At 41.1% G+C, this 21,553-nt stretch overlaps 1 protein-coding gene across 3 annotated transcripts in view; it reads left to right on the top strand.

Annotated features, from left to right (window-relative positions):
- The window catches only part of MAP3K19 (mitogen-activated protein kinase kinase kinase 19), a 304,015-nt gene that overhangs the window by 251,503 nt on the left and 30,959 nt on the right, over nt 1-21,553 (top strand). For all 3 annotated transcript variants that reach the window (XM_069225052.1, XM_069225051.1, XM_069225053.1), the window contains 3 exons: nt 12,063-14,501; nt 17,249-17,359; nt 17,507-18,204. In XM_069225052.1, coding sequence (XP_069081153.1) covers nt 12,063-14,501; nt 17,249-17,359; nt 17,507-18,204 — 3,248 coding nt within the window. The remainder of the gene's footprint in view (nt 1-12,062; nt 14,502-17,248; nt 17,360-17,506; nt 18,205-21,553) is intronic.

The raw sequence follows: 21,553 nt of genomic DNA, 5'->3' as shown, positions 1-21,553 counted from the left end.
TTCAGGTTCCCCTGGGAAGACATTATCCCTCATACCTGAGCAAGAGGCCTTTAGTCTACATAAGTAGCTGTAGCGAAGCGTTCAGCAATCAGCAAACAGTCATGGTCATCTGGCTGGAATCTCCCTCTAATGTACATGGCTCAAAGTAGTGTTTTTATAATAAAACAGGTGATGTTCCAAGAAATGATCCCTATGTAAGAGTGTGTATGTTTCTATGAACACTAGAGGCAAAGCATTACCACGTTTACCAGCAACCTATCTTACAGCAGCCTTGAGAAAAAGCACAGAGTGAAAGAAATGTCTTGTTTATGAACACAGTGCTGACCTAGGCAAAGAACAGCTAGAGAGAAAATCATAAAACAAGACCGCAAATGTGGCTATTGTTAAAAAAATAAATGAAGCTGAATAAAATATATCTAGGTTAAAGTGCACAGCGGCAGGTCTAGTTTTGCTAAAATAATGTGTATGGAGCTATAACTAAAATGGTACACAACACCCTCCCCTTGCCGCTTTAAATGTGGTTCAAAGCCTAATTATATATAAAAGCTACTAAAATTCAACCTAAGGCATGTGTATAAGAATGTCAATAATGACAAGTTAAAAAGACACTTGAGCATGTGTAAAAAAAAGACAATTTAAAATGGTAACTGTGGCGTAAAGAGGCCGAATTTCAAGAGTCAGAGTCATTTTGTAAGTTGCCAATCGAATCCAGGATAATTGAAGACAGGAAATCTTCCACTTCAGCAGGTGATAAAGTAGGAAGTTAATCGCCAAGAAAAACCAAGGAGCGTTTGTGTTCCAAAGCCTGAGCTCCAGCCAAGGCAGCAGCATTCCGTGGTGTGCCTAACAATGAGTTTAGAGCTGTATCCCTCATAAAGGGCAACTCATAAGCAGCTTCCCATAGCAAACGCACCCTCAACGCGCATGTCTGGTAATGAGCCCTCAGCGAGAACATCAACAGATCAGCGTCCAGTGAAAGCAAGTGCTGCGTAGAAAGATGAAACAAGGGTGCACACAATGCAAAACCGGTCTGAATGACAGAGAGCAGTCACACTCAAATTGCGGCAGGAGTGTGGCTCCAAAGTACTGCATCATGCGTTCACGACACAGCTGCACTGGTGGGAGCGCTTTCAGTCCTCCTTATTGTGGTGGGACAGCAATTGGGCAGAAAAAGCAGCAACAGCAAGATGCCACCTATTATAGCCAAAGTTATCGGAAATCCACCGAAAATACTGGAGAATATTGAGTGGATGGCTGATGGTATAAAACAGAATATAGAGGAGAAGGTGTGAATGAAACTAGAACCAACAGTCTTAAACAAATTTGCGATTCCAGTAGTAACAGATGCAATAAATATTTGTCCCACGAGCGCACCAAAGTGACTCAGAAAGTTAGTACTTAAAAGGGACTGCCCCTCTGCTGATGATCTTGCCACCTGAAGTAAATAGGTCTCGCTGCAGATGTGAGCGCCACATGTTTTTGAAACCATAAGGCTTTGAGTCTGCTCAACTTGTCAAAATTCACATTTGAAGTAGTGATATGGGGCCAGATCTCAGCTACTTCCCTCTGCCTTATGGGAGATAAAAGTACGTTCCCTCAGCATGTAACAATCTTAGAGACCAAAACAACATATACTATTCCGGCTCGCATCCCACAACAGTTTTCACTATTAAGGAGGACATAGCTGCTATTGGAGAGCATCTGGAACGCAGGTCTAATCAAGGGGGACTGGAACTCCTTTCAGATAACAAGCCAAATTTGCTGCTGCAGCATTACACACCCCGTGCAAGGACAGCTGTTCACAAACCATCGAATGGCTGACAGAAGTCTTGCATTCACTACCACTAAGAAAGACCTCTTTTATGCCACTGAGACATTTGTACGAGAAGGGTAGCTCCCACACCTCATGGATGTAACTATCTCCTAACCTTTCATATCTGCCTACTGGAATGTGTTTTAAGCAGGGTGTGAATTGAAGTGTTATCTGGGGCAGGAAATCCTGCAAGTCAGTGTTATTAGTCAGGAGACTGAGGTATTCTCTAACAGCATCTAGTGCGGAACTCTTCAACCATTGCTGGCATAGTTTCCCTACACTGTATGTTGTTACTATACCTGAATGTTCGGATGACACATAGAGGGGGTCCGGCCTACTTTATAAAACGTTTATGACACCAATTGGTATCTATTGGCCACAATAACCACCCGCCAGGACGTGACAGTGAAGCATTAAACATGCCATTCTGGACCCATTAATCAAGCTGATCTTCAGTTGCATTTATATACTTTTGCCATTTGTAAAATTTTGCAGGGGAGGAATACTGGGTACATTTAGGGGCATATTTATACTCCGTTTGCGCCGAATTTGCGTCGTTTTTTTCGACGCAAATTCGACGCAAAACTAACTCCATATTTATACTTTGGCGTTAGACGCGTCTAGCGCCAAAGTTCATGGAGTTAGCGTCATTTTTTTGCGTGAACACCTTCCTTGCGTTAATGATATGCAAGGTAGGCGTTCCCGTCTTAAAAAATTACTCCGATGCATATGCGTCGTATTTATACTCCCGGGCAAAAATGACGCCCGGGAGTGGGCGGGTCTAAAAAAACCCGCATTAGTGCCGGATTTTAGCGCCTGGGTCAGGGCAGGCGTTAAGGGACCTGTGGGCTCAGAATGAGCCCAGAGGTGCCCTCCCCTGCCCCCAGGGACACCCCCTGCCACCCTTGCCCACCCCAGGAGGACACCCAAGGATGGAGGGACCCACCCCAGGGATATTAAGGTAAGTCCAGGTAAGTATTTTTTGAAATATTTTTTGTGGCATAGGGGGGCCTGATTTGTGCCCCCCTACATGCCACTATGCCCAATGACCATGCCCAGGGGACAGAAGTCCCCTGGGCATGGCCATTGGGCAAGGGGGCATGACTCCTGTCTTTGCTAAGACAGGAGTCATTTCAATGGGGGTTGGGCGTCGTAAAAAAATGGCGCAAATCGGGTTGAGGCGATTTTTTTGCCTCAGCCTGACTTACACCATTTGTGGACGCCCATATGCCATTTTCCCCCTACGCCGGCGCTGCCTGGTGTACGTTGTTTTTTTTAACGCACACCAGACAGCGCCGGCGGCTAACGCCGGCTCACGTCATTGAATAAATACGGTGCCCGCATGGCGCTTCAGAATGGCGTTAGCCGGCGCTAATTTTTTTGGCGCAAAACTGCGTTAGCGCAGTTTTGCGTCAAAAAGTATAAATATGGCCCTTAATTCCTTAATCTTTGCTAAGCCTAAACAACTTGTCTGTTGTACAGTTTCATTTAAAAATATCATTTGAACAGGTATCAGGCATGCTCTAAATAAAGCTTCCTTTCACCTTATTTGCCAATGTCTTGTTCCCCACACACTTTATAAGTCAATCAACTTCAGCCAATATTCATAGCCTTCTATAGCCAACCGGGAAACATACGAATCCAAATAAATGAATATCATATCTGTCAACAATTTATGTACTTTTTCAATCAATGGCAATTTGAAATAATATTACTCAGCATTTTTAACATTGTGCCCAGAAAAATATGCACATTTTTCAGAAAATGTTTTATACAACTCTCTTGTGGTAGAGTTGGACAATGTTCCCATTGTGTGTAATTAAAAATAATATTTTGGGGTACTTGCTCTGTGATTGAAATGGTGCCCATAATAATTATAACAAAACATATCACCATAATTCTCTTTAGATTGATAAACATCTTCACTTTCAAATACAGTGAAATACTGCAATTCAGTCATCATAGAATCAACTGTTTTCACATCCCAGTCATCAGAAACAACTCCGGGTATTATTACATCATTCATTGAAAGTTTAAACACATGGTATTTGAATGACCTCCGTGGGGCCGTATATATCAAATGTGACTTTATCCCAAACAATCCCATCAGGAATTGGAATAGTGGAAATGTTCACGAAAGACAAGTCTCTGCAGACCTTGTGAGAAGAAAAAGGGGTTTTAGGACCTCATCCAACAGTTCAACTGTTGATCTTTCAGGAAGAAAATGGCCATGTAATAAGAGAAAGAATGTTATGACAAAGCCAATCTAAAGGAGGAAAGCTAATGCAGTCAAAGAAAGCCACAGATAGTTCCATGGGAAAATAAAGTCATTTGTTTTAAGCCAGTTTATCAGCTTACGTGTTTTTGGCAGTTCAGATGTGGAAGAGGCAAATGAGTCCGAGAAAGTGGTGTTGATGTCAGCAAAGTATCTAGAAGCAGTTCTTGCAAAAACTGGAGCCGTATTTGTAGAAGGAGAACTGGTAGGGGTCTCCCACAGTGGTTCACAGTAAATAACGCCATCCGGCTGTGTTGAAGTTGTGTCAAATTGATCAGTAATTTCTGTATTGTTTGTTGTAAGAGATGTTAGTGGAACTAGTGCAGAATCATTTTCCACCCTCCCCAAGCTCAGAGAGGTGTCAGCGTTGCTGCTCAAAACTTGTAGAGGGACGTTTTGACCAGTAGTGAAAGGGATTCGGGAACTACTGGCTGTTCCTCTTGGTCTGCTGTGCAGAATCAGCCACATGGTGTAACTTGGCATTGTCAATAGGTACAAAGCGATTTTCTTTAGCACCAGCCAACGGTGGTAGAATGACAGTTCTGGTCTTGTGTATTCCCAAGACTGGGGCTGGTGCACGATAAGAAGGACAGAAATCCTTTTTCACAGCAACTTTTGCACATACTAGATCCCCAATGTTTGGAATCCAACCAGTGGATGTTATTGGTACATCCTTAATTCCTGCAGAGGCAGCACTGGCAGAAGCATTTTCGTCACAGAACTGTTGTAATTCCTGCAAGACAGTGACACATTCATTTATGTCAAATGATGTTTCTGCCTCCTCGACGCCAGGATCAAGATCTGGAACATACATTTAAGTTCCAAACAGGCAGGGACCTTCCAGGCAGATTGTTAAGTGCTCTCTGGACTCCATACAGGTGATTAAGCCAACTACGACCAAAACCTAAGACTCTGCCTGTTAAGCACTGCTTTAAATCACAGTTTTGTCGCTCCACAACACTATTTCCCTCGGGATGAAATGGAGACGAGTAATGGAGTTGGACCCCTAACAAAGCCATGGCATCCCTGAAAGCCCTTGAGACAAAAGCAGGACCCTGGTCCGAGTGGAAAGCCGCAACTGCATATGTGCCGATAAAGACTTGCAAATCTTTAATAACACTCCGAGTGTCAGCAGAGCTTTGTGGCCACACCCATAGAAATCTGGAGCAAGAGTCGACAGCGACTAAGATGTATTCATATGCGCTGTCCTATATTAGGGGACCGCAATGTTCCAAGTACAGGTTTGTTGGAAATTAGGAGGGGTGTCTGCAGTGGGCGTTTTACGGTGGAACCCTTAATTTGTTGGCAGATGTCAAAACAAAGAACATACTGCTTGGTCTGTTCGTATAGACCTGGCCACCAATAACATGCTTGCAATAATGATATTGTAGCCGCCACACCAGCATGGCCAGATGCAACCCCCTCATGCGCTGCTTTAATTAACTCCGGTCTTATGTCTTTATTGGGAATTAATGGAAAGCCCACGCCTGGTATCTTTACTTCGGCATCAAGGAAGCCCCCCATTTGGTAGGAATATTTAGCAGGAAAGGACGTGCCTTCACCCGTAGCTTTCACTGCAGCCCATATGTCATCGTCCGATTTCGTATCAGAACGAGTTACTGCAGCCACAGCAGCCGTAGCTACTGCTGATTTGGCTGCTTTATCAGCCAGTGTATTTCTAGCAACATGTATTCCAACTCGCTGGTGTCCAAGTGTATGTACAACATGGACTTTTGGTAGCGTTTCCTTCAGATCCGCTACTTTCCCCCACAGAAGTCTTTGTTTGATGGTGTTGCCTTTAGAATCTCTGAACCCATTCTGGCGCCAGTAATGCAGCTATTCATTGAAGGACTGGACACAGTAATAAGTAACACAGACAATCAGTGTTAGCTGTGCAGGATCCGTGTGTTCCAGTGCCATCACCAGAGAGGAAACACCCGGAACAACAACTCCTAAACCACGAAGTTGTGGAAAACGAAAGCAAAACAACGGTTTTGTTTTCCACGACTTCCTGGTTTTCGTGCCTTAACCACGCATGGGTGAACCACGTACATGTGTGGGTCAGGCACAGAAGAAGGGAGTCGACGCAGTGAAGGAGGAGGTAAGTTGGGCTGGGACTGGGGCTGTTTTTTTGGGGGTCTAGGGGTGATTAGGGGTTGGGGGAGGGGGGAATAAAAGTTTAGATTTTAGGGGTGGGTTGGGGTGCTTTAGGTTTTAGGGGCGGGGATGGGGACTCATGGTATTTTTAGTTTTTGTGGGTGGGGGCTCGGGTGATTAGGGTTTGGGGGGATCAGGGTTTAGGTTTTAGGGGTGGGTTGGGGGTTTGGGGTGCTGTAGGTTTTAGGGGCAGGGAATTTGGGTATTTTTTGTTTTTGGGGGTGGGGTGGGGGACTTGGGGTGATTAAGGTTTGGGGAAGGGGGCTCAGGGTTTAGGTTTAAGGGGTGGGTTGGGGGTTGGGGTGCTTTAGGTTTTAGGGGAGGGGGTTGGGGTAAATTTGAGGGTGGGGGTTGGGGTGGTTGTTATCCTCCATGTAGCCACTTACGACCTTCGTAAGCAGCAGAGTATTGATGTTTTGTGCCTATTGCAGGTTGTGCTGCGCCATCGGTGTACATGACTCTTTGATATTGATCACTAAGCAATGTATTTGCCCGGAACTAGGTACTCTAGTTCATATTGCAAATATTCTTGAGTTGTTAACTTGCCGTCAAAAATATAGTCAACATCAGTGGCTGTCAGACGTTTCCTATTGAATCCAACATGGATGTAATGCTTTAGCGTTTGGAACGCTAGCTATGATAACAGCCTCAAGGGCTGGAATTGGAGATACAGCAATAATGCATTTCCCCTGGGCTAGTGGTCTTTCTTTAATGATGGCCATCTAAACAGCAGTGAGAATTTTCTCAGTGGGAGCAAAGCGTTGTTCTGCTGCTGAATACAAATGTGATTTGTTCGCAATCGGGACTGTCTCACCCTCATTGAAAGTTACATAGGTGAAACCAAAGACACCAGCAACTACTCTTATGACCAGATGTTTTTTATTGTCCCTTGTGTGTAAGTGGTGTGCTCCGAGAATGTTTGTTAGCAAAGCTCTCAGAATGTGTTTGTGTTTGACTATCTATAAAATTTACTGGAATAGTCAGGACGTATTAAGTCATATAAAGGTTTTATGCATGATGCATAATCTGTAATGCAAGTTCTGCCAAAATTTAGGAAACCCAATAGGGATTGGAGTTTTTTAAATTGTATTTGGAGGTTGTAACTGCGTGCATTTTTCCAAGAATTGTGGTGCTAGGCTTGTTCCTTCGCTTGATAATTCGTATCCCAGAAACAGGACGCTAAGGAAGGCTATTTTGTTTTTTTTAAATTGAATTTATAGTCGAATTCGGCAAATCCTACAACAATGCGGGATACCCGTCTTAGATGTTGCATTAATTCATCATCCGTGAGATATCATCTACAAAGGACAGTGTTCAAGTCACACGAGCCACGAACAGTCCTGGACTGTTCTTGTACCCCTGGGGAAAACAACAATTTTTTTCTGGGACCCTAGTGCACTGAAACTTGTTAAGTGTCTACTCTCAGGTGCTATATTTTGGCAGAAGAAACCATTGGAAATGTCCAGTGTTGTTTTGTATTTTTTGCGCATTATGTTATTCATGAGTGCTGTGCTGTGTGAGTTTTGTATAGCATATGTGCGTGTATGACTGTTTAAGTGCCTGTAGTCTAAGACTATTCTGTACGAATGCTCCAGTTTAGCTACTGGGAATAAGGGATTATTCATTGGTGAGACACTAGGGTTCGGTACTCCAGTTGTGTGAGGATTTCCCTCACAGGCGCTTTAGCATCATGTTTTATTGGATACTGTGGTTGAGGTTGAGGTTGATTTTAAATAGTGATTACATGGTAGGTGGAATCTCTAGCCCACCTTACGTGGTTGCAATAGAATGCGGGTACCTGCGCCAATGCCCAATCGATGGTGTAGGATTCTGCGAGCTCATCGGTAACAGGGGGTGAGAAAGAAGGTTTCATAACATCTTCCCCATATGGGCAAGTATGGACAAATTCAGATGGCCAATCCCTTTCGGCCAGTAGAATATCATATATATTTACGACGCGGTCCCAGGTCATTATTTGGGCTTCTAAGATGGGCCCCCATGCGCTCCCCAGTCAGCCTGTCACTCAGTGAATGAGCCCGGTCTTTGGCTTCACGGGGTTAGCCCCAGATTCCACCAGGATCGGCCCTTCTCCACTGTAATATACTTAATGGGCTTAGCTACTGCAGCCTCTGGTGCGGTCACAGGTGCTGACATCTAGCCTGGGGCTTCCTTCACCCTTCCCACCCATTATCCTGATGCACAAGGGAACAGACCACTCATGGGCACTTGTCGGGTAGCTCCAAATTCCCCCAAAGCGGGCCCGTCTCGTCTATGGTACGCCCATTGGTTCACGACCATGCCACCATCTTGGGCGTGGTCGCCTCTCACCACTGGTGTGCTCTTCGGGCAAACTCCTGCGAATGCCGGGGCTGCCTCTAGGTAAAAACATTGACCGGGCCCCCTCCTGCGTCCTGAACCACACCCAACCAGTTCTGGGCCAAGGGATCGAAGGCTCACCAATCTACAGGCCACAGACGCTGGATGCCGAGCTGAAAAGTAGCGTACCCCCGGAGCGCCTGGGCTACATGTGATGGAAGATGCATTATTATGGACAGACATTGCTTGCTCTGTGTGATGTCCTGTTACACTGCTGCTCCAGGAGCTATACTTCTTGTGTTTGTCTCTGGGAAGCTTCCACTTTTACCTTTGTGGGACCTGTTCTTGTGTTCAAAAGAAGCTTGCATTGCTGATGCACCTGTGTAACCAGCTTTGTATGTCTTTGAATTTGGCCCTCATTAAGGGTTGCCCGGGGATACTGCAAGTTTCCCAATGTTTCCGGGGCTGTAATTATTGGGTCTTCCACTTCTGACTGAATATTTATGCGCTGGGAGACACCAGACCAGGAGCAATCTTAGGAACTGCAGGGGCTGCAGTGAGCTGATGTACCTGGCCCTCACAGCAGCTTCCTTCACCATGGGAGGAGCAGAAGAGGCACCCTAAGCTGAAGAATAAAGTATCCTTCCCTCCTGGCCCTCTTTCATCCCCCAAAGTCCCTGTTCCCCCGCCTCAGGGGAAAAAAAAACCCCATGTAACGTTTACCAACTCCAAAGAGGTGTTAAATACTTGCATATCTGAGCCTTTTATTTCCTCTAGAAGGGCAAAAACATGCAGAGTTGAATCAGTATTACCAGGTTCACATTTTGTTTCCCATCCTGTGGGGAACAACTCGTAATCCCTGTTAACTCAAGGGGAGAAACTGTCAGGAATAAATAATTCTGACACTAGTATCTCCCTACAGAGTTAAAGGGGAACTAGGAGTGTACCCTTAATCTTGAGAAAATCTGTTTAACATACAAACATTGAAATAATTTTAGTGCTTCTTTTTGGGGGACCAAGCCACATATTTGATTGTAATCAAATACAACTCATTCATCAGTAGGAGCTTTTTCAGTTCCATTACTGATATCAGCCTCTAGCATTCTCACCCTGATGAGTCAAGCCTTCCATGCAGGGTAGGAGCTTTTGGCAACACAGCAAACTAAGGAAGTGACTGTTAAGGCTAGCGTAGAACCAGAAAAAGGATGGCCTTGTAGAGCCACATGTGCTTTATACCTGATGAACAACCCTCAGACTGAGCAGTGTATGCTTTAGACATACCATATGCCAGTCTTTACGCAAGTTTTTACAGCTTCACTTTTAAACTATGCGTTGTACGTGAACAGTTTGGTAAAAGTCTTACAGGAATATATTTTCCTGAGATACCTGCACTATCTTTCAGCAAATATGAAAGCCTCAGCATGTTGTAATCGAATAAACGGCTGACTGATATTAATTGATGGAGCCTACAAAGTACACATCAACTTTGCAAATCACTGTATAGAATTTAATATCTGTTCTGTTCTGCTTTATTACCGAAAAGAAGGGACTTGTGACCATAAAAGCTTTCAAATAAACAAGTTCATAAATCCAAATGTATATATTATTGTCTAGTTGACTATTTGCTGGTGTATCAGAGTCACCTGATTAAGGAAATTAACTTTATCTTATTTTTCATCTCTGGATTTTAATACTTAGAAGGTATGTTTAACTATGGCACACCATTATCATTGTGTTCTATACTTTTTATTAGTAAAATATACAATAAAATAGTTAAACAATTGTACTAAACATATTACACCATGTAAGAATATGTACATTCTTTTCATTAAAATATAAAGATTATTTCATACAAGTATTGCAGTATATTTCACATGAACCTAATCACCCCTATAGACATAACAACATTTTAATATTGGTCAAGACCATTATTTCCCATTGTATCCTCATCAGTACTGCAGATGTACTGTAGACAAATATGCTTACTTCTGAAATTTACATTTGAAAGATTTTAAAGACTCTTTTCATCCAGATTACGATGATTATTTGCTCATAAATGAGAAAAAGTTGAATTATGTTTTTAGACAGAAATCTGCTTATTTCAATGATTATGGTTACCATTTTTACCCTGGTGATAATTCCTAGATGAGAGAGATAAGAGAAACAATTGAATACAATTTAATACACCAGTGTTTGCTTCCACAATAAATTATGCTATGGAGTGAGGGAAGGTGTCTCCCAAACATTTATGAAACACAAGCCACGTTTTAGAATGGCAAACGTTTGCAACCCACCTAACTTTGATGGAGATGGGGAGGGGCGATTTTTGAATGTAACTAAAGCATCGTGTGGTAGCGTTAATGGCCATTTCAATTAGAAATGTGTGGTCATTTCTGACAACACATTTTCCATTGAAATGGCCATTAACTTTACAACAACACACAGTTTTACTGAAAACCTATATAGCACATAAATGGTGATGTGTGGAAATCTAATTTCTGTGAATATGTATCATTTGTGCATCACCAAGTAAAGTGTCTGGGTGTTTTGATCCTATTAAACCTCTGTTTCCAGCACACTTCTGAATTACAAAAAGATGTGCTTCAGTTTTGCTTTGCTAACTGTTGCATAGAAACAGTTCATTTCTAGGTATTTAAATTGTGTTGTATGCTACAAAAAATGACATCTTACAGCACTTAGCAGGCAGAGAAAGAAAAGTAAACACCAATCCCTATGTTAAAACAATAAGCAGCAATTTGTCAGAAGACTCCAGCCTGACATTTGACCTCTGTCTCTGAAGCACCAGCAAATGTGACAAGATAAACACTGAATTCAAAGGCATTTTTATTGCTTGGAATTTTTTGACCTACCAAAAAAAGGGTTGAAACCCACAATTTTGGATATGCTGGTGTAGTAAAATTCACTAAGCACATTGAAATAATGTGATAAATGACCTCTAAAATATATGTGGTACACTTTATAAAAATGGTGTGGTAAAAATAGTGGGTAGTAAAATGTGGTGGATATAGGGAAGAAGAAGAAAGGGAAGCTGATTTGAGACACAATGGAGCAGAACATTATTACTGAATTGTTACTGTGACCTAATAATGTGACCCAAATATATTTCTTTGATGTCTCCCCCACATATATATTGGTATTGAGATGCAGAGAAGGCAGGACAGTTACCTTCATCTTTCATTTCTCATGCAAGAAGCTACCAAAGCAATTACAAGAAACAGGCTGTTAACTATCTAAAGTACAGTAATTAAAATGTACGTGTGAATATTTATTGTATAATTTGTGCAAAACATGTTGATTATGTATATCATATTGCAAATAACTACACAACCGACATGCTACAATAATTTCTTTTAAAACATGTGTAGAATATCTTATAGACAGGTTCTGTTTCTTGGTCTTTGTGGTACAAGTTTACATGTTATTTTTGTCTATGTTTTATGGTTACCTACAAAATGAAACTTTTGAATTTTTACATTTTAGCATTTTCAGCCAGCAATTTTGCACTCGCCAAGAACTAGTCGATATCCTCTTTGGGAGGATGCAAAGGTGACTACAAAATTTGATGTTTGTATTTCAAGTATTCTTAGTCCACCACAGTTTCCTATACAATCAAAGAATAAATATTCACTGCTACCTCGATTATCTACAACTGCTGACAAAAAGGAAGAAATGAACAGTAGGAAACTGTTTGCAAAAGCAGCTCCAATTTCTTCTCAGGATTTGTCGACATCAACAAATTCAGTATCATCAAGCAGGGAATGTTGCTCTAAATCACTCAAAGGTTCAGGAAAGAACACAAAACACGGAGATTGGGTGTTCAGCAGTGAAGATGAGTTTGTTTTTGCCTCAGACACTGAAGCTGTTGATGAAGATCACCTTTTAATGAGCACTGAAAATATTGCAGAAGCTGCCAACCTTTTAAGTGAAGCAGTGAACATCAAGCCAAATCAACACCAAGAAAGTACTGTAGAGGATGAAATAACTAAAATTGATTTACAAGTTCCATACGATATAACAGCAGGCGTGGGTGAAAAATCTCATGAGAATCAGTTCAGTAATGCTGTTAAGTATGACATAATCACAGGCACAGTTGACTCTACAACTGAAAAACGAGAGCTGACACACAAACAGAAAATATTTGAAACAAATACAGCTGTTTTAGAAGCAAATGTAGAGGAAACAAGGTATCCTGGTGGAATAGTTCACCCTGCTCCTGAAAAACCTTTAGAAAGAAGAGTATGTTTTATGCCTGAACCTACGGCAAGTAAAAATGTAGAAGAAATTAAAGAGACTGAACCTTGTCCAGTAGTGCATATAACCGTATCTGAGTATGATCCGCTTAACGAATGCACATTGAACTCTTCGAAACAAGAACGTGTAAAAAGAAAAACTATCACTGGTATTGTGCCTTCAAATGTTGAGCAGAACTTAAACAAATTATCTGAAAAGGACTCAGAGAAAAGCAAGAAGTTAAAAAAACGTAACACCAAATCACCAGTAATAAAGACAAAAACAAGTACTAAGAAGGAACGTATCAATTCAAAAATGAGTTTAACAAAGCAGAATAGAAAACTTCAAGCTGTTACTAAGCAGATCAACATGCGAGGTTTAGATTTTCTCTCTCCAGGGTTTGCAGAAACTGTGATATCATCAAAATCAAAAATGAAAACACCACAGACGCTCCATAATAATTTGAGAAAAAATGGTCAAAAATCAGGAGAAAATGTGAGTACACCTGAAAGCAAAAGAGTGAGTAGCTCAACCAGATCTGTACACCTTTCTGTATTAGGTTCACAACCAACCTCTCATTTCGTCAACTTGAAATATAGTGACATGTTTGTCGAGATAGTGTCCCCGGGCAGTGGTCCAGAAATTTGCGAAATGTTTGGGACACCCATGTACTCCAATGCTCGTGAGCTGTCAAATAAAGAGAAAAGGTTTTGTCAGGGTGGCATTTCTGCTCCACCAAGGAAAAGCATTACCAACCATGGTTGCAGGTCTGCAGACACAAATATAAACAGAAGACTAAAGAGCACAAAGAAACGAGCAACATCTAGCACCAAAAGCAACACTTCACAAACGAAAGAAAATCTTAAGAGTGGAGTTCCAAAACCAAAAGTCTTTCTCTTATCAGAGAGTGACAATGAACAGGAAAATGATGTCATAATTTCTGGCACAAACTGGCAAATTACACCTTCACGAAGCAATGTTTTTTTTCCTGCTGATGAAATTCAGCATGTCCCAGAAAGTTCACAGGCCATCAGCGAAAGTAAATCAAATCCACATTTAGATTTACCCACAATTAAAGAATCTACTTTAGAAAACCCACGGAGCAGAGAAATATTAAATCAAAATCATATGAGCAGCTCTGGAGGTCTCAGGCATCACCCAGATGATGGTAACGTTGACCTCAGCGAATCCGAACACGTGAACCTGGAGAACAAAAAAACAGATATATCTGAAAGTGACCAACAAAGTTCTAACTCTGACATGTGCAAAACAATCTTTGATGTTGACAGCCTCGATGCTGGGGCTTCTGAAAGCCGGACATCTTATATACAAAATAACAAGATAATTGAGACTTTCCTAGATGGCCATAAGGAAACATTTTCAAACACTGCTGAAAAATATGACTTTGCACAATCATCAACTCATAGCACACCACAGATAATAAATTCTGCAAATGATTTTTCTAAGCCTTATAGTGAAATCATTAACTGTGCAAATAATGAAGAATTGACTGATGAATTACTTTCATGTTTAGCAGTAAAAATGTTATCTATCGACGCAAAGGACTTTACGTCTTTCAGAGCAAATACAGAAAATAACGTAACAGAAAAACAAACTTTTGCCTGTGAACAAGAAGCAAGCAATTTGACTGGGCACAACAAAGATGTAACTGCCATCGAAGCAATTGAGGTAATTTAATTAAAATCAATGATTCCTAAGGAAATAATATTCAAGTATTTTAACAGACACGAAGGTGGGTACACTTTGATTCTTGGCTATCTTTATAATCTGTGACAGATGAGTGTCAAACACACATGAGCGGCCAGGTCTTGGTTCGTGGTCACACCTTTTGTATACGATGAAAAAAAGATTTTGGAAGACGCCTCACCCACAACTAATGGTGGCATGCTTCCTCATCAACGGCAACAATGTGGGTTGCGTCTAGGTCATAAGACAGGCACCACCACCTTGATAATTGTTTGACTACTGGAGTGTTCATCCCCGATTGATTCGCATATCTCCAGAACCAGCCCTAAGTATGGGATTCCCTTCAAGAGGAGACTTCCCTTAGGTGAGAACCTTAGGCCTCATGTTTCTTTTCTGCATGGTTTGAATGACTCATTAGGCAGGGATATCTGGAGCCCTGAAAAGGTCTCAGACCTCTGCCGGCTTTAAATGCAGGTCCAAACATGTTGGTAATTCTGTCTGTGTAGGAGAGCCATTGTTACTCTTACACTACCTGCATATTTTGTTTTTAACCATTTTACTGTACCCACGTAATAAGCAGAAATATCCTTGGGCCTACCAGGAAACATTTCTAACTGTCTGGATCCCTGATTCTTCATCCAGTATAAATGTATATAAGAACTCCCACAAAACGGTTGAGACCGCCATGGTGGTATACGCTTACAATGATGTGGATAGGCACTGATAAGAAAGCATGCCACCATTAGTTGCTGGTGAGGGGTCTGTTCCAAAATCTTTATTGATCCTATACAAAAGGTGTGTCTACTAACCAATACCTGGCTGCTCATGTGTGTTTATTAGTTTATTCAGGGAGGACGTGACCAGACCTGTTCTTTCCTCTCTCTCTCTCATTGTGTGCAACAGATATGAGTGTCTCTTTTGTTGAAGGGGAATTCATGTTCAGAAAGAATCCTCATGTGACTGTTCTAAAAAAATAATATTGGTTACCTGTCTACCTAACAAAGCAAAATTATTTTACTGACAAGTATCACACAAGGTTATCACATAAATGAGATTACTAAAGTAATGTTAACAGCATTTTGGAGGCTGCATGGAGTAATTAGCAGAAATTACTACATTGGGTGGAAGGGGTGCACTGTGGTACCCTCCCTTGGATGGGGGCTCCAGGGACATTTCCCACAGGGGTTGTGGGATTTCTAATACCAACCCCTTCAACTTTGAGGATTTTGGTGGTAAAATATTCTAGTGATAGGATTCCCAAACCAGATCAACAGACTTCCTTCTCTGCACGCCACTTCGTAACCATCAGAAAGTTACCCCTTGAGTCGATAAAGTAACAAACCTTTTTGCTTGTTTATATGGTAGTTGAGTTTGCTTTGCAAAACTCAGATGTGTCTTCAATACAAGGACACACTCCCACACTTTCTTTGTATGTTTGATTTGTTTGCTTCATAACCTGATTACTGTATTTTCTAGTATAATTTAGTGACTATGCTAACCGTTTGTAGAGAATCTATGGATTGTTTATTAAGACTATAATTGCAAAAGTAAGTGGTTAATTTTTTTGCTGTGCACAGTAGACATTACAAATGTGATTGTGATATAGAAATGCAAATATAACTAAAAACTGTATTGACCAATTAAGGTCTGTTTACAAACATTTTTCAAAATAATGTTTTATTCATTCAGGACCAGACCAGTATTTTGGTGCACACTCTGCTTTGTGGAAACGAAAATTACATTTTCATAACATATTTTACTGATTCCTCCAATTTAAAATCAGGTTCTCTCAATGTATTGGACATTAGAGCTGTCCCTTAAAAAATGATCCGTATGTCAATTCCTTTAAATATTTTAACTAGTGAAAAACTCACAGCCTTTTAGTTTGCTCTCAAACCCTACATACTTCAAAAAGGAATATGTAAGAGGGTTATTGAGCTCATCATTTAAAATTGTGGTCCAAACCCTCACTATGCACTGAACTGAAACACCAAACAGAGGATGAAAGTATAGCTAAATGGCCTGAGGTGGATAAGGGGTGGATCAAATTATAACAAAAGTGAATACTAAGCAATATTGAGGCGTGAGAACTCAAAACGTTGGAAGTGGAAGTGATGTGTTTCATCCTCTATCCTGTATGGTTCTGTGCAATGCATATCATCATTTAGAGTGTTACCCAGTCTCTCACAGTACAAATTGCAATACTTTCAGTATTTGCAAATTAGTATGTTTCCCATTTTAGCTAGCATACTATGCCTTTACCTTGCGTTTTCTTAGCAGGACATAGATAACAGTCTGAGTCAATGCACCAGTGTGAAAATATTGCTATGTGGCTTCTTACATAACGCTGTAATGTTTTCTAATACTTTTTGACTGGCTAAACTGAGAACAGGTAAAAAAGGAAGGTAATCTAGGAGATAATGTTGTGCTAAATTAATAATGTATTAATTGATCCTGTAATTACAGTCCCAATGTATCACCTAGATTAACATCCTAAAGAAGTTGTAGAATTCTAAACAATGTACATACTTGCGGTCAAATGTTTTGTTTAAAATAATGTTATTACCACTGACTATCTATACTCGAACACCAGACTGTGAGGTCAGTTATTCTGATGTTAAAATTCTATTGCCTGACTGTAAATGTAACCTATTGAGAATGAACAATTTTAATGAGAGCATGGTTTTGGATGATCTAATGTATTTTTTCGTAACACTATCACTTTCCAGGAGTTGCACAGCTTAAACGATGATTCCACATTTTCAAACTACTCATCACTTAATGATGATTCTATCATGTGGACTAAGGGTGATGTTCTTGGAAAGGGAGCTTATGGCACGGTAGGTTGAAAGTAGAAGACACATTCTATCATACATCAATTGAAAAATCAGTAATAGTATGGATTACTGGGTTATCATTTTATGCAAAAAAAAGTATTCCAATGCTATTTGTATTGTTTTGACTTGAGAAATATTCTTGTTTTGCAGGTATACTGCGGTCTTACTAGCCATGGCCAACTAATTGCAGTGAAACAAGTACCTTTGAATACATCTGATCAAGATACAACAGAAAAGGAATATCAGAAACTACAAGAAGAAGTTGATTTGCTCAGAACACTGGAACATGTCAATATAGTAGGATTCTTAGGGACATGCTTACAAGATAATATTGTCAGCATTTTTATGGAATTTATCCCTGGGGGCTCAATTTCCAACATTCTCAAACGTTTCGGTCCATTACCAGAAATTGTATTCTCTAGATATACAAGGCAGATTCTTCAAGGTGTATCCTATCTACATGAAAACAAAGTAATCCACAGAGATATCAAAGGAAATAATATTATGCTAATGCAAACTGGAGTAATCAAGTTGATTGACTTTGGATGTGCCAAGCGTTTGGCCTGTTTGAGTTTGAATGGCACACATTTTGAAATTATAAAATCTGTGCATGGGACCCCTTATTGGATGGCTCCAGAGGTGATCAATGCATCTGGATATGGAACAAAGTCAGATATTTGGAGCACTGGTTGTACTGTTTTTGAAATGGCAACGGGGAAACCACCTTTGGCACATATGGATCGGCTGCCAGCAATGTTCTACATTGGAGCCCAAAGAGGAAAAATGCCTTCATTGTCGGATAATTTTTCTGAGAAAGCAAGGGAATTTGTTGACTTATGCTTAATCAGGTGGGTTCCAGGAAGTATTGATAATTATGGTGATATTTTGTGTTTTATGTGGCAAGAATAGAGTATACCCTTTAAAGAATTATGTAGTTTGAGGGATAAAAAAACGTTACTTTTATCTCTATCAGTTGGTGAAAACCATGTATATTTCAAGCACTGGGCTCATAGAACAATTTGAAAAATTTAATACATTAACTTTGCATTCCTATTAATTTTCCTTGACATTATCAGCTGATTGCACTACAAACTAAGTAGACCAACAAAGCTAAGGATTTTTACAATGCAGATTTCAATTATAGGTCCACACAAATGACCTACAATGACTGCTAGGGCAATATATGAATTATACAGCGCTCCAGCCAATCATAACGCTGCTCTGAGCAGCGTCATGATTGGCCGCAGGGCAGGTTGGGAGCATGTGCCTGAAGTGCAACGGAGAGCGGTGGTTCGATTAAGGTAAGCTTTTCTTTTTTTTTTAAATATAGATTTTATGCCCTCCCACCCCGCCACTTTGCCCAGTCATCAGCTACGACTGGAAACCTGATGCACAATAACATGAACATTTTACTAAGGCCAAGTAAATTGTTTTGTTTTTTTAACTCTTTTTATTAAACAAAGCTCAAGGTACAGTGTATATAATATACAGTTACAGGTCCGTGTAGTACAGCGGCAGTGATTGTATCAAATTCCATTTGTCATGTTTATCTAGGCTTTACATCATTTGCCGCTTTTACGACCCAAGCACTTTTACTTCAGGCCAAGTAAATTGTAATACTAACTCATAGATGGACTGTTATAGATTACACAAAGAAAGGAGTATGATCATTTGGACTACAAAACCCCAAGATTAGTGTAGGAGGATAGTTGTTTCTTAGAGTTAGATAGCCTTGTTTTAAAACTATACTATGTGATTGTTGGATAGCAGGACGTGTGACAACCCCAGTACTTCTAACCAGATGCAGCAAAATGGAACAGACGTGTTAACAGCCACTTTCTAGTCCAGCAGATCAGAAGCAATTCAACTAGTTATGGTGCTTGCCAGCACTTGCTAGCACATGCTGAATGATGGAAAAGTATTTGCTCAAAGTTGCCTTGAAGGCAACGACTAATATTAAGTCATGCCAAACTCTATTTTTATGGTTTTCGATAGAGTTGATTTCCATATGTAATTCATAATCCTGGCCCTTACATACTATTAAGGTAAACCTTACCACCAGAAGCCAGACGGGTGAAGCTTAGGTTATTATTGGTGTTGACTTTTGATAGACTATCGTTTAGGAGTAAAAAGAGTAACATCTGTATTGAAGGTACAATAATACTAGGAACACAGTGAAGTATTCAATGTTTTCTTTGCAATTATACATTGACTGCTATAATAGTCTGTCTTATTGTGAAATCCCTAGACTAGCCTCATACAGACGTAGAGATTGATATCTCTTTTTGAGGAACCAAGAATTCTTAAGTCCCAGTTCACTAAAACTCATTGTCTGTGTTTTTTGGGGATTTATTACGTCAGTTAACTTAGAACAAGTATGCAGGGCATCAAAACCATGCTGCAATGACAATGTGATTTTATAAAATAATAACATGTGATCTAAATAATAGAGCTTTAAAATGATGACCACCCATGATTAAAGGAGGAGGACTGAAGGGAGCACATGTTCAAATTACTGAAAAATATGTTAAGTGAGATGTGTAGATACAACCTTGAGGGATGCCTTATAGACAACAGATCTGTGTCTGTTTCTAATGCCTGTCAGGCAAAAGTTAAATGGTCTACATGATGTACTATAATGAAGAAAGTTTAAAAAACCAAGAAATCAAGAGGAACCTGAATTCAATTGTTTTCCATAACAGGGATCTGTTGACACAGTTGCAAGTTTTGTTGAAGTACATGAAGGCACAAGACTTGATTAGCCAGCAAAAACAGGCATTAGAATTATGAAATTTCTAAAACCCATTTGGCTCACCGCAAGCATATTGTTCATGTCCACTCAAGAAAGAAGAGCAGTCAATAAGATATCAGTATTTTTTTTGCTGGTGGCTAATTACGGACAATATCTGGTGGAGGAAATATGTTATTAGTTATAAATACAGCAAAAAATAAATATAAACATGAAATTCTATTACCAGGAGTATATAGGCATACTCCTCAAATATTCTACACACAATAGTGTATTGAATGTGTAAATCCAACCATCTTGCATACAGTAGCCAGCAGATCATCAGTGTGTTGCATATCAAAAACTGCTTCACATAAAACAATAAACAGCATCCTAGCATTCCATTTCACACGTAGTCTGCACTTGGGTGTGCTGGGGTGCAACATGAACTACCTTATGTTGTGGGCTGTTCCATTGATAGGGGTGGAACCCCACACACTTAAGTTCATTCTCCTGGTAACAAGGGGATAGTGGTATGCCCCTGATACAAGGGGCAAGTTAATACATTTGGCTGGCGGCTTGGCACCGGAGGCCAGTACCCAGATATTATCCCCGAGTCTGTTTCATTTTTGTCACTACCTGAGGCCTCCCAGCGACGCAGCCAACTGGCGATGAGGGGGAACAATGCCCACACTAACGTGGACATCTGCAGAGACTCCTTCTGACCTCCGTTACTGCCGTTGACTGCCTGCCTGCCTGCTGCTGCTGCTCACCTTTGGTGCGGGGAGCGCCGTTACTCTGAGGCACCCTGCCACCCTTTGCTCCACCTCCCAGCTCTTTCTCTGGCACTGTGTATTCCCTGGCTTGCAGATGCATCTGCTTTTGCGACCCCGCCCATAGCCTCTTCACTTGTGCATCTCCCAGGGGAGGGAGGGCGTTCTTTGAGGCAGCTGCACAAGGTTAGGAAGGTTTTCCCTGCCAGTACGACACCGGTGGAGCCCAAGTCCTACAGGGGTGGCAGCTACATCTGCACATTCACCGGCTCACATTGGAGCACCCTGCCCAGTCCCTACATTTCTCCAGTGCACCCCGGGCCCCTGCAACAGCTACATTACTGGGGCCTATTGATGATACACAGGCTAATCTGGGACTACAGTTGGGAGCCATCCTTCTCTTATCAACTGACAAGAGTCACTGCTGGCATTCCACAACCCTGAAGGTAGGACACATGCGCATACTCTGAACTGTCTTCAGATCTCCTCAGTGAGCGACTTTACCCTGTCAAACAAAAGCAATGGGAGACCTGCAAAAGAGACCCTGACAAGTGTAGGCGAAAGAGCTACCGCCTGACACTTGCCCTAACTCACCGCCTTCAGTGCTGCTTGTATCCTCATCTGCCACCTGTCACTCCCACAACACCACGGCATCAATAACCACACTGGAGCTGTTTGCAGCGGATGGACCACCCT

Source organism: Pleurodeles waltl, chromosome 3_1 (assembly GCF_031143425.1).
Source record: "Pleurodeles waltl isolate 20211129_DDA chromosome 3_1, aPleWal1.hap1.20221129, whole genome shotgun sequence".
NCBI lineage: Eukaryota > Metazoa > Chordata > Amphibia > Caudata > Salamandridae > Pleurodeles > Pleurodeles waltl.
This window is presented reverse-complemented; position numbering and strand designations above follow the sequence as displayed.